Raw genomic sequence first — 20008 nt, 5'->3', positions numbered from 1 at the left:
CTCAGCTAGCCACCAGCAAGCCCCCACAGCACAGCAGGCCTCAGGCTCTTTTGTAATCTGGGTCAATGTATCCTAGCCTGACAATCTTGTCTTACGAGAGAAACTTCTGCTCCTTCCAGATGAAAATACCCTGCTGTACACCAGGGTTCAGCAGTAAAAGACACAGGCAAGTCTAACTCTTTAGAAGTGAGCCAATCGTACTTGAAAGTTTCAAGAACTCATTCTTAGGTTCACAGGTCTCAGCAAACTCAAATTCAATTAAATGTCTCAGTATGGAACAACTCCCAAATACTCATTTAAATCTATAGTCTCTCCTCCACTGCCCAGTCAGTCCATTTTTTCAGTTCCCTTCTCCTGCTCTTCCCTTTCTCTGCAGTTAAGGAAGAGAGACCAGGATTGGAAACTCCACTGTCACCAGCCTGGCAATCCCCTTTCTCATGCAGTATACACAGTACGGGATAACCTTCAGCCCACCATCTATCAAGAGTCCTCATGCTCCACAACAGAGAGAGGAAGGTGTAGGGACTACTAACTGTCCTATATTCTTCCAGCTCCTACGCTTGTTGATATGGTTAGTCTGTTGTCCTGGGTTCAGCTGGGATAGAGTTAATTTTTACAGGAACCTGGGAGGTGGGGTCGTAGCCGGGGCAGCTGACCTGAACTAGCCAAGGAGCTATTCCATACCATGGGACATCCTGCCCAGTATATAAATGGGGAGCGGGCCGGGGGGTGGTCTCTGTTTTCGGTGGGGGAAGTGGCGGAGCGTCGGGTCCCGGGTGGTGAGCAGTTGCACTGTGCATCACTCTTTCTGTATACTTTTTCATTAGTGCTGTTGTTGTTGTTGTAATCTCTTTGTGTTTGTCCCAGTAAACTGCCTTTATCTCAACCCTCGAGGTTCCAGTTTCTTTTTCTTTTCTCTCGTCCGTCTCCTCCCCATCCCACTGGAGGGGGGCGGAGGAGTGAGCGAGCGGCTGCGTGGTCCTTTGTTACCGGCCGGGCTGAAACCACGACAGTCATTTTTGGCGCCCAACGTGGGGCTGTTGATATGGTTAGTCTGTATATTTTATTTGGCTCAATGCCTGCTTTCATTTACAGCACTTGCAAGATCTAGGCTTTCATTGTATTACACAGTATGTAAATTCCTGTCAGTGTCCCACTGGTTATCTTTGACCGGGCATCTGTAGTGCATATGTAGTGCATATTAAGTCAACAGCCTAATTAATTACATTTCAATTTAGGGCAGATGTTTCAGGTCTGTCTTTTGTTGTTGTTGTAATGAACTAACATTTCAGCAGAAGCACATCTTTTGCTTTTGGTCTGTTACTTCATAGGCCTTGTTTGAATTGAGGACTTGTTTGATGATTTGTGGAAGCTGTTATTCCCTGTTTTCTACCTGAATATTATCAGTTTCTGTCCTATCTTTGTGTGTACAGAGGCTTTGAAAGTTCATCCTAGAGGATGAGTCATCTCGAGAGATGAGTTTTATCCATCAGTTTTCTCCCAACCTACCAGTCCTTCAAAATTGCATAAAAATAAATGCATGCAGAAGCATGCACCAGACTCTTGAAAAAAACTGCAATCCCAGGACTGGCTTCTGCCATTTTCACTCCTGTTCAACAGTATATAAATTCCCAAAATTACTTCATGGAAGCCAGTGGACTGCTTGCTGAGCAAAGTATTATGAAGCCTGAATAAAGATCAAGATGACTGGACCTTATTTATCCTATAATTTCTGAGAAAGTTTTTCAACAAAAATAAACATCTGTCATTGGGATTATATTGCACATAAAAAGGCAATAGGGAAAAAACTTCATGGCATGATAGCACGCAGTGAAGACTGAGTCACAAAACTCAGCCAGTTTCCCAAACCTCACAGCTCTTGCAGGTGCTTAAAAGCCAAGTAAAATAGCTATTTGTTAAAATCTAGCCACTACAGCTTGAAACAAGAGTACTGACTCACTAAGAAAGCCTAATTACTGGAGTACAGAGTAGTTCTAATGTACAGGTTCCACCTTTGCTTCTGTATGGACAATTGCAAGTGATCACAACATCAGTGATGGTCAAGTTTACATATTATTAGGATGGATTGGACATAGGTGGACAAGTTCAGTTTTAAAATTATTGCCTTTCAATTACAAAACCTAGAGACATTTTCATCAGTTTATTTTATCAATGCCACAGTTTGCAAATATACTATGATTTATTGTAAGTTTCTGGCTCTATCTTTCCTATATTGCTCATGAACATATTACATAAGGTTGCTATGAAAGAATATTTGAAAAGCATTCTTGAGGATTCAAAACTAAGTTGTAATAATAATATTTCATTTCAGAATGCTGAGCAAAACACGTGAAGACAAAGTTATACTAGGCTGATCAAAATGGAAACTATACATACTTAATATACAAAAATACTACTTCTTCTCCCAAAACAATTCCTGGTCAATTATAAAGCCACTCCTTCATGCCCTTCTCTTATCTACTGAAACCTTATGATGACTACAGGATGAAGTCTTTTAAATCCTCTTGTTCCACTTCATCAATGTAGCAGTTATTATGGTGTTTGCCACAATTTTCCATTTTAATTGTTGCTTACCTACAGTATTCAAGAACACAGAGAATGTACAGCCTCCAGGTTTATTTTCCTTGAGAACTGTTCACAGTGACTTCATATCCCCAGTGATTTTCCTTATTAACATATTTCCATTTTAGTTTAATATTTTTAATCCTCCTGACTCATTTGCTTACCACACATTTAAGAAGCATATTCCCATCATACACCAAGGAAACAATTTATCCTTAAACAACCAGCCAGCAAACTCAGAGATGTATTTCAAGCTACCCAGTGTGTATTAATTCTGGTTCACAGGTGAATAGATAGATTTCTTCAGACAGATCATGCTTTCCAGCCTTTCCTTTATGAAGGCTCCCCAGTGCTTCACACCCAGCTATTGCCCAGGGTGAGCAGTGTACAGTAAAAAGAATTTTATCAGGGTATTGAATATAAATTTGAGGGAAAAAAAAGGTTAAAATGATCTTCTTTCAGTATAGTTTTATGCTAAAACTTCTATCCAGATCTGCTCTTGATTCTAACACAAACTCCTTCATTACCACAAAAATCTTTCCTTAAAAGAAATATTAAAAAGGCTTTTTCTTTCAACTAGCATTACTGTGTCTTTTCTGTTGAGTAAGATGTTACAGTCACAGATCTGGCCCACTGGTCCAAACACTATAATCAAACACAGGGTGCAAGAAGTAAACAGTTTTCCTAATGTGTTGGAACCTTATTTTGTACAACAAGAAGTAAAGAAAAGCAAATAAACAGAAAGAACAAGAGGCAAAGAACAGGAGAGCAGGACCATTGTAGGCAGAATGGCTACAAAGCCTGGTTATGTGTAGAGCTGACTTATTTTTGTTCTTGTGGTCTTAAAATAGGTAAATAAAATAAGCTAAATATCAGAATTGTCCTCTGGCCACTGACTAGACAGTGTAAACTGTCCACTTCTCACTGGACTCCCAAGACTGGGCAGGAAACAGACAACTGGTTTCAGGAACAAATGCACTGACTACTTTGGGGAGGGAATTCCGTACATGATGACTGTTACCTAAACAACAATTGTTGCGCTTGTCGTATATGAGAAGAAGTAGTTTAAACACACAGAATAACCTCTACAGTAAGTAATTTGAAAATAGGAGACATCACTGAGTTTAAGGAAAGGGAAGGAAAGGAAAAAAGTTACTTCATGTGTTACAAACAGCAGATTCAACAGAGATTAAGAATACTCTAATGTGCTCAAAAGCAACACGCCTCTAAGCAATTGCAGCCAAATGACTTAAGTTTCAGGAAGATCAGGAGAAGCTGGTTACAGTCAAGTCAGAAAATGATGAGAGTTGTAATTCTGTGAAGGGAACAAAAGAACTCTCTGGTTCTCGGGAGTGGAGGAACTGCTGAGATACGAAACTTGTTTGAATGCCTGGGGCTAGATGAGCAGGACTGGCTGCTTGCCAATAAAATTAAAGGAGGCAAAACTGAGAGAGATAATGCAATTTTGGATATGTTATCTTCAAATGGTGGCATGACACATTTCTTGATTACAAAGACAAAGTTAATAACCTTCAGATGAGATGGACGGCGACAACAGAGGAAAAGCAAGAAAGGAAAGGAGGGGTCCAAACAGGAGCTTTATTCTCTTCCTAGAGAGGTCCAGAAAAGAGGCAAGAGAAGAATTTACCAGAAGAAAGATCAGAGGATTAAAAAGGCAGAAGGAGATACAGGAAGCGAGTACCACCCAGTCAGATTCAGAAAGAGTAAGCAGATTTAGAAAGCAACTATGAGATAGTTTAGATCTGTTGAATGCTCACAGGCAAGAATAAGACATTATGAGAGCTCCTAATGACACTACTACTGACAACCAAACAAGATGGAAAAATGTCTTTATCTTTTTGCTTCCCTCTTGCCATGACAGAAGAGCTGACAGCCTATTAATACTGCCTTTCAGCTGCCAGGCCGCTGGAGAATGACCCACACCAGTGGCCAGCAGAGAAGGTGTGAAAAGAAAGACCGCAGCAGTAACAGACAGGCACCGAGAGACCAAGCAGCTGCTTAACCCGCAAGTGGGACATTGCAGTTCTTTGAATTAATCATTCTTCCACCTCAAAATCATAGTCTCGGTATTTTATAAAAGCACTGAATGTCAGTAGTGGCAAATGTTTGAATAAAAGCTGTCCTGTTTAACAGTATGAGAGGTTTCTTTGTTGTATTAAGTCTGTCATCGGTGACCTGTACACTCTCACCCACAGGTTTGGTGCAGGCATCGCACAGTCTTGCTGTGCTTTTTCCAGCTTTTGGATTCATCCTCAATTCTCCTTCTACTGTCTCCCCTGTCAATCCATGTGATATACTGTAACGGGTGTCCGTGCTCAGGCGCTGGCGGTCGGGGGGGGCTGCAGGGCGGCCTCTGTGAGAAGAGGACGGGGCTGCCCCGGGGCGGTTCCAGCCGGCTCCAGTGGACCCACGCCAGGGCACAGCTGAGCCCCACAGCCAGACGGGTCAGAGAAGGTCAGAGGAGAAGGAGGGGGAGGAGGTGCTCCAGGCGCCAGGGCGGAGATTCCCCTCCAGTGCTTGGAGGAGACAGTGGTGGAGCAGATACCCACGCTGCGCACCATGGAGGAGCCCATGAAGGAACAGGTGGGTATTTCCTGAAAGAGCACCCATGGTGGAGCAGATTTTTTTCCTAGAGGATGGCAGCCAGTGGGAAGGACCCACACTGGAGCAGGGGAAAGTATGAGGAGAAAGGAGTGTCAGAGAGGAACTGTCATGACCACAACTCCCATTCCTCATCCCCCTGTACCACTTGTGGTAGGGGGGCAGGAGGTAGAGGAGTTGGGAATGAAGGGACCTGGGGAAAAAAAAAAGGAAGGGGGGAAAGGTGTTTTTTTAATTTTTGTCTTTGTTTATCACTACCTGAATATATTTAAATTGACAATAAGTTAAATTAATTTCCCCCAAGTCAAGTCTGTTTTGCCCATGATGGTAACTGGCAAGCAGGTCTTTAACTTGACCCGTGAGCTGCTTCATCTTACTTTCTCCCCCTGTCCTGCTGAGAAGGGCAGTGAAAGAGCAGATGGGTAGGCGGTTGCAGCTGGCCAAGATCAACCCACCATATATATATCACTGTGACAGTAATCAGTATCATTTTATTGAACCTATGTAATCAGTACATGGTTGTTACAGTACATTTTACACCACTGGGCCCAATATTTGCAGCTTTGCTATGGTGCTTTTATGTTCCATTGATCTCTATTTCAAAAAAGATTGCTACAACATCTCTTGTCAATAGATTGTAATTAGCCCAATTAAAACATCTCTTAAGAACTGACCTTGAGTTTTGTTGTTATCTTCCTGCAGAATTTTCAGAATTTTGTCAATAAAAGAAACAGAAAAATATGGCAATCCATTGTTTCCAAAGCAAAAAAGGCGCTTTATTCTCCATTTGAAGACAGCTTTTATAGGGCTATGGTAAACAGCTTACAGCCCTACATTAATAATATAGATGGCACACAAATATGACACCTTTCGAACACATTTTTTTCTAGATTTCAAATGGAAATATGCTTAGAGAGGAAAAGAGATTAAAACATTACAGTTGTACTAGTTTAAATCGCCCCTGTAAAAGAAAAAAGCTCTTTAAAGCCAAAAGTCTCCAATATTTTCCATGGGGAATACTCTTCCAAACGTATCCAAGTTTGCAAGCCACGAATCTGAAAGAAGCTGCAGCAAATTTGGGAATATAAAATCGCAGTTTCCAAAGAAAAGTATCATAAGAATGAAGGTGAATTATTTTTCACATGAATAAACTTTAAAAAAAAAAAAGTGATTTTTTTTTTTTTTAAAGAGATATCACAAATGTGTTTCAGCTTTTCTTTGACCATTGCTGGACTTAACCTTTAACATCACTATCTTTTAGGGATCTTACCTCCTTCTGCATGTTTCTCGTCTTTGACACAGGTATCATGTAAAGACCCATTTGGATCACAGGAACATGGCTGGCATGGATCTGGGCTATCTGCCAATACCTATAAAAACAAAGAAATTACAAAACAAAATCTTACCTTTAATAATTGGAAACTTTTATTTGCTTCTTAAGCAGAAAGTAGGAGAGAACGACTTCTTTGTAGGTAGCTTGCACTTTACCAAAAATGAGATGGTTGCCAAACTTAGACCAGTGGAGACATTTCCTTTTGGATTTTTATCTAGAAACATGTAAGTGATTCAGATACAAACATGTTTTCAACTAAAAAAACAGGAGTAGAGATAATAGCAGAACCTTGTATAATTAAAATAAATTAATCTAATTAAGTAGATTTTAAGCATTCACTACCTAAAGTAATATTGACAAATAGTCCAGTTGTTCTGGGCAACATGACTCAAAAAAACTAACAGAAGTTAGTTAGTCAGTAACTGAACAAAAATGTTAAGTGAAGAAAAGTGAACATTAGATAAGGGAACAATTTCCTTTTGTTCTTGAAAAGGTTACCTCAGCCAAACTTAAACCTTAGTCTAATATCACACTGGTAATATAAAGTAGAAGTTCTCCATGAACTAGGTATATGCACATACTATAGATACACTATACACACATATATATATAAAATCCCTATCACCTGGACGATAACCTGATTCAGGGGAAAAAATCAAGCACCCTGCTGTTGAAGAGATCAGTATTCCTTTTCTCAAGCTCTAAGGCTAAAGCCAGTGTATCAGGGAGAATGTAATTATTGTTATTTGGTGATGTTTTCTGTGCTTGAGGATTGAAAACCAATCAGACTAAAGGCCATGATTTACTCGACTGAAACTATACAGACAAAATATCAGGAATTTAAGCAACACATTAATAGTGCAGCTGTCTAAAGCACAGCCACAGCCCATACTGGCAATACAACCTAATATAAGATTCATCTTCTGCCAGCTTCAACTTAGATGAAAACACAGCGTTATACGATTAAACACAAAAACCAGTTCCTGCTGCATGGAAAATGAAAGGCATTCATGAGATACTGTAGAATTTCACTGGTTATTAATTCTACATAACATTTACAAAATAAAAATTACAGACTTTCTTTCTCCAATATCAAATATAGCAATATTTCTTTGATCTTTGATAACAAATCTTGGAATTCATTACTGAGGCAAAAGTTCTGTTTATAGGACCACATCCTCCTTTAAATTAAATTGAAATACTAGCTGGAGGCCCTGACCTCAAGTGCATTCCTTCATATCAACACAATTCACTTTCATATTTCTGTGAATGTTAACTCTACAGATTTCCAGCTGTGAAAAGCAACTGCTACACTGTCAAAATTAGAAGTTAACCTTCATAAAATGGCAGTCCAAACTGTGTCATCTCTTTTTAATAACTTAACTCCCCATGCTGAAGTGATGGTTTGAACACCGAGCTTTACCATGAAGTGACAACAGAACACACGTTTACCCCTTTAGGTCTGAAGTAACCGTCAACACAGGTCTCACAGTTTATGCCACCGGTGTGGCTTGTACAATTCACACACACTCCGCCCCCAATGTATTCTCCATGGACATTCAAACTCTGATTTCTGTCTGCAACATCCTCATCATAGTAACACTCCTCAGTCTTCCCATGACAGTTGCATGCTAAAAGAGAAGGAAATGTTTTAGCAAACACTTTCTGGCTGGAGATGCCACACTGTAACTAAGGTATTAAAAAGTGTCGTTAACAATTTGTCATTGGTGCTGCGTACATTGTAAACAACAGCACATCCAAGTATTATTTACTACTTCAGCTGTGAAAAGTAATGTGGTCCCATCACAAATGCAGCCTGGAATTCTGCATATTATATTTTTTTCTCGAGGTTTTGTCTGGGGGAGTATGGAATTTGACAGATATAGCCTAATTATGTTCTTCCTTTTCTATTTTAGGGTCTTTTTTCTGTTTAAATTGTTAGTCCAGAAACCTTTTGGTGGTTGCACACACATATGGTTCATGAAAGAGTCAGCTAATTTAAAATACAAGAGGAATTATAAGGAAAGCAGCAGAATAGTACAAGTAAATTAAAATAATTTCCATGAAAGCTGAAAGACATCCTAAACCCACTTGATTTGCACATATGTATATAAGAACTGGGTCAGAAGAAAGAGATTCCCAACCTTAAAACTTCTTTAGAAGTTCAAATATGAACTCTTAGGCTTCAGGTCCACATGCAGGAGAGCTAATCTAATAATCTGTTGCTGTGAAAATGAGGTAGCTCTCTCTCTCCCTTCCCGTATGGTATTAAAACATTCATTTCCACAATAAGAGAAATTCAAAGCTCGTCAACATTGTAGGGAGTCATTCTCCTCACATCTGAACCAGATCTCAGGGAACTGTTTCCACTATGAAAGTACAACAATTCACTGAGGGTTGAACAGTGCATAAGAAGTGTCTCTTAAAAATTAAATGTACCCTGATTTCATTCCAGAATGCATTCCTAGTGCAGATACAGTCCCTACTGAAACAAAGTTTACAGGACAAAGTGATCAAAGTTTACAGGACACAAATAAGCAATTACTACTTTTAATATGGAGATATCTGTTTCTTTTTATTTATTTTTAACCACTCATGTTAAAACTATGGCTGCAATCCTACAATTGAATAAAAACTTACATGTAATGGAGCACTAGATTTTATTATGTTCAGAAATATAAGTGGTATGTGATCTTTGGAAGTAAGATGTTAAAGTTCAATTATAACTATTCTTACTATAATAAATCTGAAAATGAAATTCCCACCCTGTGGGAAGATGATATTTCAAGGTATGTTTTCATTCCATGTTGGAAAACTAGATACATTGATTTTTACACTAAAAAATATCAGAAACTCAAACTGCATTTTGATCATGTAAAAATATTTACATATTCAGCAAGGCTGAACATTATAATATACAAAAGTGTCATTTATACAAAAATCATGCTGTTGAAGTTTAATATAATGTAAAATCTCTAAAAAAGATTTTTTACTTATCAGGATGCAGTCTTGTTATTTTATCAACACAGACCCACCACAATTATAAAAAATTAAACAAGTAAAAATTATTTTTATTTTTTTTTATACAGTATTCCACCAATATCAGCATGTTACACTAAAATATTCTGAGTTCAATAAAACCACTGACCTACATGTAATTGTTCTGCTAACTTTTTTGAGGCAGCCTAAGTAAGTGAACAACAACTGATTCATAAATAAATGTGGTTAGAAATAAATTTAATTGCAAAATCATGTAGGATCTCATTTCAGTTTTCACCAGCAACTGCAATAAACCTCTTCTGTACTGCTTTCAACTTACGTTCACATTCATGCTTAACCAGGAAAGTGCCAGCATGCCAAGGCTTTTGATTGAAACCAGGACAACACCGATCACATGTCTCTCCACATGTGTTGTGCTCACACTGACAGACAGATTTCTGATTTAAAAGAAAAACAAATATTTACACAATGTGATGATTTGAAGACTGTCCATGTACATAATCTGCATTCCAGTTTAAATTATGAAGACATTAAGAATGGCTATACTCTGTAATTCCTGTGTTTATTAATTTTTGTTCATTTATGTGCCCTGCATTCATCAAGTGAGAGACAAAAGAGTGTGTTTAACTTCTATAGCTCTATTTTAAGAAAACAGCCACAATACAAAGGAAGATAGTTGGTCAGAGAGTCTAAGGAGAATCTAAGAACGTAGGAGAATATAATTCCAACTGGCTGAAGAAAGGAGGATGGGAGAATGAAACACATTATAGGAAAACTGATCTGATATAGCTAGCTTACACTAGGAGTGAGCCGTTCCCCATCCTTCACTTAGATGCAGCAATCCTGCAGCTACAGAGCGAAATCAATTCTGTTGGCTGATACAATAAAACCTGCCTTTAATTTAACTTTAGCATTATTTTTCCACTGGATGAGTCAGCTCATCATGTAAACTTCTAACTGCCTAACTAATTCTATGTGAGCGATAGCAGTTTTTAAACTAATAAGAGATGAGAGCAGGACCAGCCTTTCAGTCACTTTTTGGTTCCTTAGCAGACCACCTTAGTGCCAGCTTAGACCTAGCATGAAAATATTGCTCTCTGAGCCACAGAAGCAGCTTGGCAAAGGTAAAAGAAACTGTAGTTTGGAGAAATGAGGAGCAAAAACTGCCTCCCCAATAGTTATTCAGTGGAGGGGATTCTCTGTGGTCCTTGTGAAGCCACTCAAGGTCAAAGCAGCAAGCTAACCTGGAGAAATTCTGTGGCTCACAGGACAAAGCATAAATCTTGCAAACCAAGGTTAAGTTAAGGAATGCTTCAGAAAAGCAAGGCATTAAATTCAAGCAAGTTTATTCTTTGTAATGTTAGGGCAAAGATTCATTGTGCTAACAACTACAGTCATGATGTTTATAAGCCAAAGCCCACCTATTTTGGTATGACTCAGTCTAAAGAGTATCCCTGGACAGTAAACCAAATACTCCAAATCTCTTCTTGCTTGAGTGGTTCCCTTATGCTATTTTTTATACTGGCCAGACAACAAATACATATTTGTCATCCTGCAAAACAAGACACCACACTTGTCAAAATGCCTTTATTTTATCTAGTAGCCAAACCATCTGAACTGAAGTTTGTATTAATCATTACTTTCTGAGGTACGCCCAATTCTAACAGATGGCACTGCAACAATGCTGCAGTTTGATAAGTAAGGCCACCTGAAGCAATAGTTCAACACTTGCTATACACATCATTACAGAAAAGTCTTAGAAGGATTAAACCAAGGAGTTTGTAAAATTTTTACAAGGAACCATGGAAACTGCTTAGATCTGTAAATGCATTCTCTGTAAGATTTCTTCCAGTTGTTTTTTTTTTAATCAGTTCCTACACAATGGCTTGATGTCATACACAAATAAGATCTTCTGTTAAATCCTACAAAGCTCCTACTTAAGTGAATAGTATATGAAGAGATCCCACATTGTGGCACATTATTAATACTAGTAGATAGGAAATTCTGTATTAGTGATAATGTGTGCATAGATATGGACCATCAGCAACAACGATGTTGGATCATTGATGCTGGATCAATGATGTTGGATCATCATTGCAATGATGATGGATCTTATATTTCTGTATTTCAATTATATTGCTTATGCATTTATTAATGGCACCAAAAGAGAGCTACAAGTTGGAAGACATTATAAACAGCGCATGATTTTCTAGACTAGCTTGACCAATCACTCAATTAATATTTCCTGCATAGTAAATGCGCCACTCTAGAGCCATCATTTGTTTATGAGTATCGATGAAATATTTGACAGTCATTTAGGAAACACCTTGATTAATATCAACGAGGAAAAGAAAGACTGACTGTTAGTGCTTATCTCTACAGCTACATAACATAACCCAAATTTCTGTTGTTCCTAGGAAACTTTCAGTATGGACTGAATTATCTGAAACCTGTTCTTTTATTTCAGAGAAAGCCTCTGCTGACATTGTAAGAATGTTTATTATTCTGGTTGCCAGCACTTTTTCATCCTGGCACTGCTTCTAACTGTTCTTCTAGGTTAAGAACAGACATAAATTCACAGAACTCTGAGGAATATCAAGATTTTTTTCTCATGTTCCATCCTACAAATAAGGCACATCAAAAACAAACAAAAAAAAGAAAAATACATACATTGGTCGCTGGATCCAGTGGACAAGCCTTTGCATGGCCTGAACATATACACATGCCTCCAACAGAGATATCTTTTATAGAATAGTAATACTGTAAGACAAAACAGAAATTGAATTGCTAAGTGGATTGTAAAATGCAGGTGCCAAACTGCAGAATTCATTTCTGGTGACAAAACTGTCAGGTCCTGTTTTACTTCTTTTTTGATCTATTACAAATATAGCAGACAGTATAATCCAAGGTGCATCTTGATCAACAGATTCAAGCTTACTGAAAGAATGGGTATACATTGGCACAGTTCCATTTGTCTGAAGGCACAAGAGCCATGTCAATTTATACACAGTATACACCAAACACAAGAATAGGAAAAGGCTATATGCACACTGGATAGTGAAAAGCCAAATGCTACAGAACTTTTTCCCTTCAGGAAACATGAAAAAGGCATGATGATGGAGAGAAGAGAAGAGAAAGTCTAGAAGAAAAACTAAGAAAAATCTTTGTTCACCTCAGCTGGGTCTTACTTGGGCATTCACTGGACTGTAGAAAGAACTGTTTTTCACTATTGGCTTTTTGAATGACTATGGAACAGTCTTCATGACTAGGATGTAAATAATTTTTGACCTGTTGCTCTGCCATTTGACCATTTCTAATTTTTCTATGGTGGGGATTAATAGACCTAACCAGTAAGAAGGATGGAAAGATACTTATAACCATGTATTATGACATCTGTGAAAAGTGAATCTCACATGCCATCTTGCCCATTTTCATCTGTTTTGACGACGGTCCTGTAACATCCTAATAATTGGCTAATCAAAACAAATTGCAAATTCTACTTGCAAATTCTGCTGTTTCTGTGTTCAACCGCTTTTTCAGATCATTAATAAATACATCAAACAAAACGGGAACTCATATAACTCAGTTAACCTTCTACCACACAGAAAATGTACCATTTGTGACTACACTGTTTTGTGGAATAGTGGCTTGTCTAATGTTTTCTATAGGGAAAGCCAGGCAAGGATGGCAAGTTTCAGTTGCTCATTGTTCCTTTGAGGACAGCCTCATGGAGAAATACCATACAGAAGCTATTGTTCTTTGTTGGTTTGAGAAATCTGTGGATCATCCTGCACTAGGTTTTCATGAGTATACAGTGATTTTTAAAGTGAAAATTCAATTTTGTGTTTCTGTTCACCTAGAATCAGATTATTAAATGTACACTCCTATGTAAACATACAGTTTCCATGATTAGTGAAGCTGCAATAACTGCACTCAACTGGAAGGGTTTCTGGGTTTGTAATACAAAACAGGATGGCATATTCCAAACTTTCAGAAATAGCCAGCACTCTGTGGATTCAGAGGAAGAAATGGAAAACAGAAGCGGGGAACAGAAGAACCAAATTTTCATTGCAGTTATCCACAAATGATAAATGATATTAACTAAAGTCAAGAATAACAATACTCCCCCTTCATAACAGGACTTACTATAGTGGTACCCTAAACTTTCCAAAAGAAAGATAAGATGACCAACAGAAAGAGGAAGTCGGCAGAAAGAAAAAATGTGGAAAGGTATACATCCCCCAAAACAGCTTTTAAGAATGCTTAGTAGAGAATTCAGAAGAAAAATAGAATAACACAACATTTGAGCAGCAGGAAAACAGGGAGATGTGGCATGGGAAGAAAGTACAGATTGCACAAAAAAAGAGATAGGAGTGTGCACACACAAGGACCAGTGGACAAGAGCAGGGTATGGTATGAGTTTGAGTGCTGCATCCATTCTTTTAAGCTAAAGCACAATGTAAAATTTTTACTGTTAGCAACAATCATATAATAATGCTAAAAGTGTTGCATTCAGTCCCTACTACTACTTATAGTACCACTAGTAGAAATTCTACTCAAAGTAAGTGTTCAAGGAATGTTCAAGGAGCAGAGGACTGAGCAGCAGAAGAGGCAAGAGGACATTATCTAACAGCAACCACTTGCCAATTACCTGCATCCAAGTGTTTGTCGCCAAAGGAGCTGTGTGCTTAAGTAAATAAGCATGCTATGTATGTTAATAACACCATTAAGCAGAAAAGATAAAATTGTTACTTCTGCTACAGAGAAGTTAACAAAGTACTGTGAAGAGGGAATTCTCTACACCAGGATTTTGGCAGATATCAACAGGTAGTCATCATCTCCCAGAATTTCCTATGGCAAACAAAGGCAGGTACAGCATTTACAGGTGTAAGAGATCTTCTACACATATATTTCTACTGTCTTGCCAGAACTTACCCTCCTCGTAACAATGGGATCAATTTCATTCGGATCTTTGTGTGCGAACATCATTAAATCAGCATTTAGTGTCCGTATCCTCTGAAATCTCAGGCGAATAAAGCGAGCAGAGGTGAATTCTATTAATACACGTGAAGGATCATCAGCACTAGGCCGTCCATTAATTAGAGAAGTGTGAATCTGAAGAGAGAATTATTAAAGCAATAAGGAATTAGATGACAGCAATGCTGCCATGATTATGCCAACAAATATTACAGGCACTGTGTGAATGCCTTTGTAAATGTAAAATACCTTGTTTCTTTAGAAAGCAGATTTCCCCAAAAAATATTCCATGTACCCACAGACCCCAGTTATGGAGAGGCTTTATAGTAAAAATGTTTTGAGCAAAGGGAAGTCATCAGCTACACAAAGACTGTAGCACAAACTGCATATGTGTACCAAGGCCCTACAATAGTGTCCATGCCACAGGCAATTCTTTTCTCTTCCTCTAGTCTAAGATAGGTATTTTCAAGTTATCAAACAACCAAAGGGCTCAGAAATTTTCACTTAAAGGAATGGATACTTGGGATGGGACTCAGAATTCAACAGGAGTCAGTGTGTACCTCTTAGAGCGGTCATCATCAAAAGACTTTTGAACTAGGTGTTTTCTAAAGCCAAGATAAGGTAACTTTTGAAATACTGAAAACTACGACAGCTAGATGAGACAAAATAAGCATTCATAAGCATCTCCCCTTTCTCACTGTCTCTTTACACAATACATCATTTCCTTTGAATCTTGTTCTCAGCAAGTTGAAGCAATCTCCTGGGTTGCAACTGTTTTCACCTGGTCCCTCAGGAAAGTCTTTATCACTTCTGAGAATTCTGTTCAGCATTTGTTTTTCCAAAGATGCTACCAATCTTGGCTTACACTGTGGTTTCTGTAAAGATTGCCCCCCTTTCTCTGCCTGCCCTATTCTAAAGTCTAGAAATCTTCTAGGTAAGTGTGCTCTGTGGCTGTTTCATGAAGAAACTCTGACACCAATTGCAGCATCAAGGTCAATGCAACAAAAATAAGGAAGCTTCTTCCCCTCCTATCTTTTTAGCTGATCATGGCATACATTAGGTGTGAATCAACAAAATAAACCAGATGGGTTGCTACACAATTGTTCTTGGAAAAGGCCTACAAGAAGAATGTCAGGTATAGCAAAATATTGTTAATGAGCACTTAGGGGGAGGGGGGAAAGAAACCATTAATTAACCTGTATTCTGAAGTGTTAAATTTTAATTGGGGAATTTTTATTACAGGCTGGTACACTGAAAGAATGTTCAGATGCTAAGCTAAATGTGCAGAAGATTAGAACGAATAAGAGAATTATTTATTCTTTGCAATGAACATGTTGTGCACCTTACCTCAGTGCTCTGAGTGAGAGGTCTGGCCATGCAGCCATTTTCTATCATCTAACATGATCATATTACCACTGTTTTAGGCAAACAGCTGCACTTGGAATGCCAGCTGGCACTCACTCAGCAGTGGCTGCCTCACACTGAGGAAAGAGACAGCAAATCTACTGCTCCCAGCAAAGCAGTAGGTCTTCCTTTCCTAGAGTTTTTGCAGGTGCTGGTTATAAGGCTTATTGAACAACTGCTGTCTTGCACTGGCTATGTGATACTATTAACTTATTTTCACTACCAACAGGGAGACCCTAAACCTCATCACATCCAGCATCCTGCTCCACTGTATCCACAGGTACACAAAATCACTGGGAGCCACTCTGCCTGGAGCAACTATCAGTCATATCTTGCCTAAGTATGAATCAGCACCTCTAGGCTTCTGCCATGTTATCTCCAGGAACAGATGATATTGCTACGTCCTCCTGAGATCATAACAACACTCTCACTTCAATTTCAGACTCAATTTTGCTCCTGACTACAAGTAACTAAATTAAAGGAGACAGCTGGCTGGAAACGAACAGAATCAAACGCTATGAGAAAGACAGGGTACAAACAAAAGATTATAAGAAAAACCCCAGAGGCAGCAAGGAGGAGCTCCTGAATGAGAAACATCTGGCTACAAGCAGGACAAAACCACACGACCAGAGAGAGCAAACTGCTCAAGTCCCTGGTGAAAAGAGAGAGAGAACATGTGTGGAGAGTAAACTTCAAAAAAAGCCTGGAGATGGTGGTAATAGGTCCAATGGAAATTGATAGACCTTTCCAAAAGAATCAAGATTTTAGGAAGAACACACACCTAAAGACTTCTTTGCATAATACTTACTGTGAGCAAGGAAATAAATTTGAGTATTTTCTCATGTCGTCACCTCCTTCATTTAAACAGGATCCAAGAAATTTCTTTCTTACAGGCATCAAACATGGGTAGGTTATGGTTTAAAGCAGTAGAATACTAAAGACTGAACCTTGGTATTCCAGAGATAAAGCAGAAATATATCTAAAGTAGTGCTGAAAACATCCCCCAGCTCACCGTGAAACAGCAACAGCACCATGGCTATAAGCAGCATGGCATTCTAAGTCATCAAAAAGACAAAAAATTAAGCTTTTGGGGGTGAGGGGAGAAAGATGCAGGTAAAAGCCCATGTATCAGAATAAGCAAGTGTCCATAGAGAGTTAGAAGTATGAATTACAGACACAGCTTGACCCCAAATGACACAGCTGACAAATAGCAGTCATATCTTTTGATTTATATTTTTTTAAAAAAAACCAACAAATTTAGTCTTAAGACACCAATGGGAAAAAACCCCACCACCTTGGAGTGCTAGTTTTACAGAATTAAAATGTAAATTAACAAAATACAACAAGAGGCATCGTTTTCAGAATAGACCCCCTTTTTAAAAGGTTTCATGGATCTGTCTGCCAGCAGCATATCTCTTTGGCAAGGCTAAACCAGTAGATATGATGACTTCCATTTATATTGTCTCTCCTGCTTGTATTTAAATGTTTCACAATTTCATTTTAAAACAAACAAATAATTTCCCATAATTACTGAAATGCAGCTATGTCCTGAGTGAAAAGTGGTACCTGTTCAAACATATACCAAAATGACACTGAGATTAGGAAATTAACACTAGGTATTTTTATCAAAATGAATCTGAAGGGAAAATTTTACACAGGCAAAATTAATTACTCTAAATTATTTCTCCTCCTCTCAACATCTGTGATGAAATCATTCATTTCTCCTTAGAAACATTTAGAATCAACTTGAAGAGCATCCAAGTAAGTTGTTCCTATTCCTTGAAAAGAAAATAAGGGAGAAACTAAGAGTTCTTTGGGAACATCTGTCATTAATCAGGAATAAACACTAAGAATTTAAAATAACTTTTTTAAAAGAAGTTTAAGTAGAAATCAGACTTAGAATATTTTCAATACGACTCTCACAATGAGATATCACTGTGTTTTTCCAGAGTACACTTTCTCTTTTCATCTTCCTCCACAATCTTGCACCTACTTGTAAGACACTGTTCACATGACAGCAAGTTTTCAGTCCAGACACAGACATGGGCCCTACCATCCAAATATTTTTTAATCAGATCTGAAATCTGATCCAGTGAATACAGTCCTCAATATCTGTCTACCATTATGCCATCCAAGATCATCATAGTACTTCACATATAGCTCTGAGTCCTGCAAAGACTAGGCCCATCTTCACACAGGCAACTAAGGCACTGATGTCCTGCACTAGTTGTACACGTACTGCAGTGTGAGCCATACTGGAGTTCTACAGCAGAGCTAAGATCCAAAGCTGAGTCCATCAGTAAAATATTAATACTTTAATCCACCCATTGGGCTGCTACATTTTGGATAATCCAAGTTCCCATGAAGGAACAATCTCAAATTTTGCTCAGGTTTTATGGACAACTTTTATTTACCAATTCCAAGATTGAGGTAATCACCATTTTGGATTCTAAATGAAAGCTGTGTAGAAATTTTTTCCTTAACAAGGAATTTTTCCAGGATTGTATTCCAACAAATGGGATCTTTGGGGGGAAATAACCATTCCCTTACAAAACATCTAAATGTTATCACTAAGAAAACCAAATTCTCATTTTGTAAAAGAATTTTGAATGGTATCTGATTTGTCAACCAGTTCAATAGTCAGAACTATTCAAGCAAAAGAATATGATGACCTTTTCCAGTAGCTGCATTAGCAGCTGTATGTTCAAAAAGATTTTTATCACAGAATCACAGAAAGGTTGAGGTCGGAAGAGACCTCCAGAGGTCATCTGATCCAACTCCCCTGCTCAAGCAGGGCCACCTAGAGCCAGTTGCCCTGGACCATGTCCAGACAGCTTCTGAATATCTTCAAGGATGAAGACTCCGCAACCTCCCTGGGCAGCCTGTGAAAAAATGTTTCCTGATGGAAACCTCCTGTGTTTCAGTTTGTTCCCATTGCCTCTTGTCCTGTCACTAGGCACCACTGAAAAGAGCCTAGCTGAATCTTATTTGCACCGTCCTTTCAGGAATTTATATATATTGATGAGATCCCCCTGAGCTTCCTCTTCTCCAGGCTGACCAGTCCTAGCTCTCTCAGCCTTTCTGCATAGAAAAGATGCTCCAGTCCCTTCATCACCTTTGTGGCATCATTGGGTTCTCTCCAGTATGTCCATGTCTGTCTTGTACTGAGGAGCCCAGAACTGGACCCAGCACTCCAAGAATGGCCTCATCAGTGCTGGATAGAGGGGAAGGATCCCCTCCCTTGACCTGCTGGCAATACTTTGTCTAAAGCTGCGCAGGGTACCATTAACCTTTGCCACAGGGGCACATTGCTGGCTCCTGTTCAACTTGGAGTCCACCAGGACCATTGAATCATTTTCTGCCAAGCTGCTTTCCAGCTGGGTGGCCCCCAGCATATGCTGGTGCATGGGGTTGTTCCTTTGCAGGTGCAGGATTTTGCACTTCTCCTTGAACTTCATGAGGTTCCTGTCAGCCCATTTCTTCAGTCTGTAGAGTCCTGCTGGATGGTGGCACGATCCTATAGCATTATCAGCCACTCCTCCCAATTTGAAGCCATCAGCCAACTTGCTGAGGGTAAACTCTGCCCCATCATCCAAACCATAAATGAAGATGGTAAACAGGATTGGACCCAGTAGTACATATTCAAGTTAGTTTAGTTACCAAGTTATCTATCTTCTGTATTTGGTTTGGAACCAAAATTTCTAATAGGTATTGAAAAAATGCATGGCCTAGTTAAATGGAAAACAGAAAAGCCATTTTGTAACACCAAAGATCTACATGATTCAATGTCCTGTCTCCAACAGAGCCCAGTAGGAAATCATCAGGAAGGAATACAAGAAACAGCACATTTAGAGAGTGATCCCTTTAATACACTATCATCACTTCCTCTGATTGAACAGTCTAAATGCTTCCAGATCTACAGAGTGAATCTGAGTCATGGTGTTTAATGTCTAACAACTGCCCTTTTTGCTATTATTAGCCTACTCCCTTTTCCCACCATTATGTTTTTCATCACTACAGACATTTGTCCTAATGGGAGGAAATTTGTTCCTTTTAAAAAAAGAATAAAACCCACTGGTTCTGGTGGGG

The 20008-nt window shown here is 38.7% G+C and overlaps 1 protein-coding gene across 4 annotated transcripts in view; it reads right to left on the bottom strand.

Moving 5' to 3' along the window:
- The window catches only part of LAMA2 (laminin subunit alpha 2), a 383544-nt gene that overhangs the window by 224791 nt on the left and 138745 nt on the right, over nucleotides 1-20008 (bottom strand). For 2 of the 4 annotated variants that reach the window (XM_049800395.1, XM_049800397.1), the window contains exons 5-9: nucleotides 14474-14653; nucleotides 12209-12298; nucleotides 9858-9975; nucleotides 7985-8169; nucleotides 6476-6575 (exon numbers count right to left, since the gene is read on the bottom strand). In XM_049800395.1, coding sequence (XP_049656352.1) covers nucleotides 6476-6575; nucleotides 7985-8169; nucleotides 9858-9975; nucleotides 12209-12298; nucleotides 14474-14653 — 673 coding nt within the window. The remainder of the gene's footprint in view (nucleotides 1-6475; nucleotides 6576-7984; nucleotides 8170-9857; nucleotides 9976-12208; nucleotides 12299-14473; nucleotides 14654-20008) is intronic. The other 2 variants (XM_049800396.1, XM_049800398.1) reach the window with 1 other exon arrangement.

The sequence above is a fragment of the Accipiter gentilis genome, chromosome 5 (genome assembly GCF_929443795.1).
Source record: "Accipiter gentilis chromosome 5, bAccGen1.1, whole genome shotgun sequence".
Lineage (NCBI taxonomy): Eukaryota > Metazoa > Chordata > Aves > Accipitriformes > Accipitridae > Astur > Astur gentilis.
The sequence above is the reverse complement of the archived record's forward strand: the minus strand, read 5'-3'. Positions and strand labels throughout refer to the sequence as shown.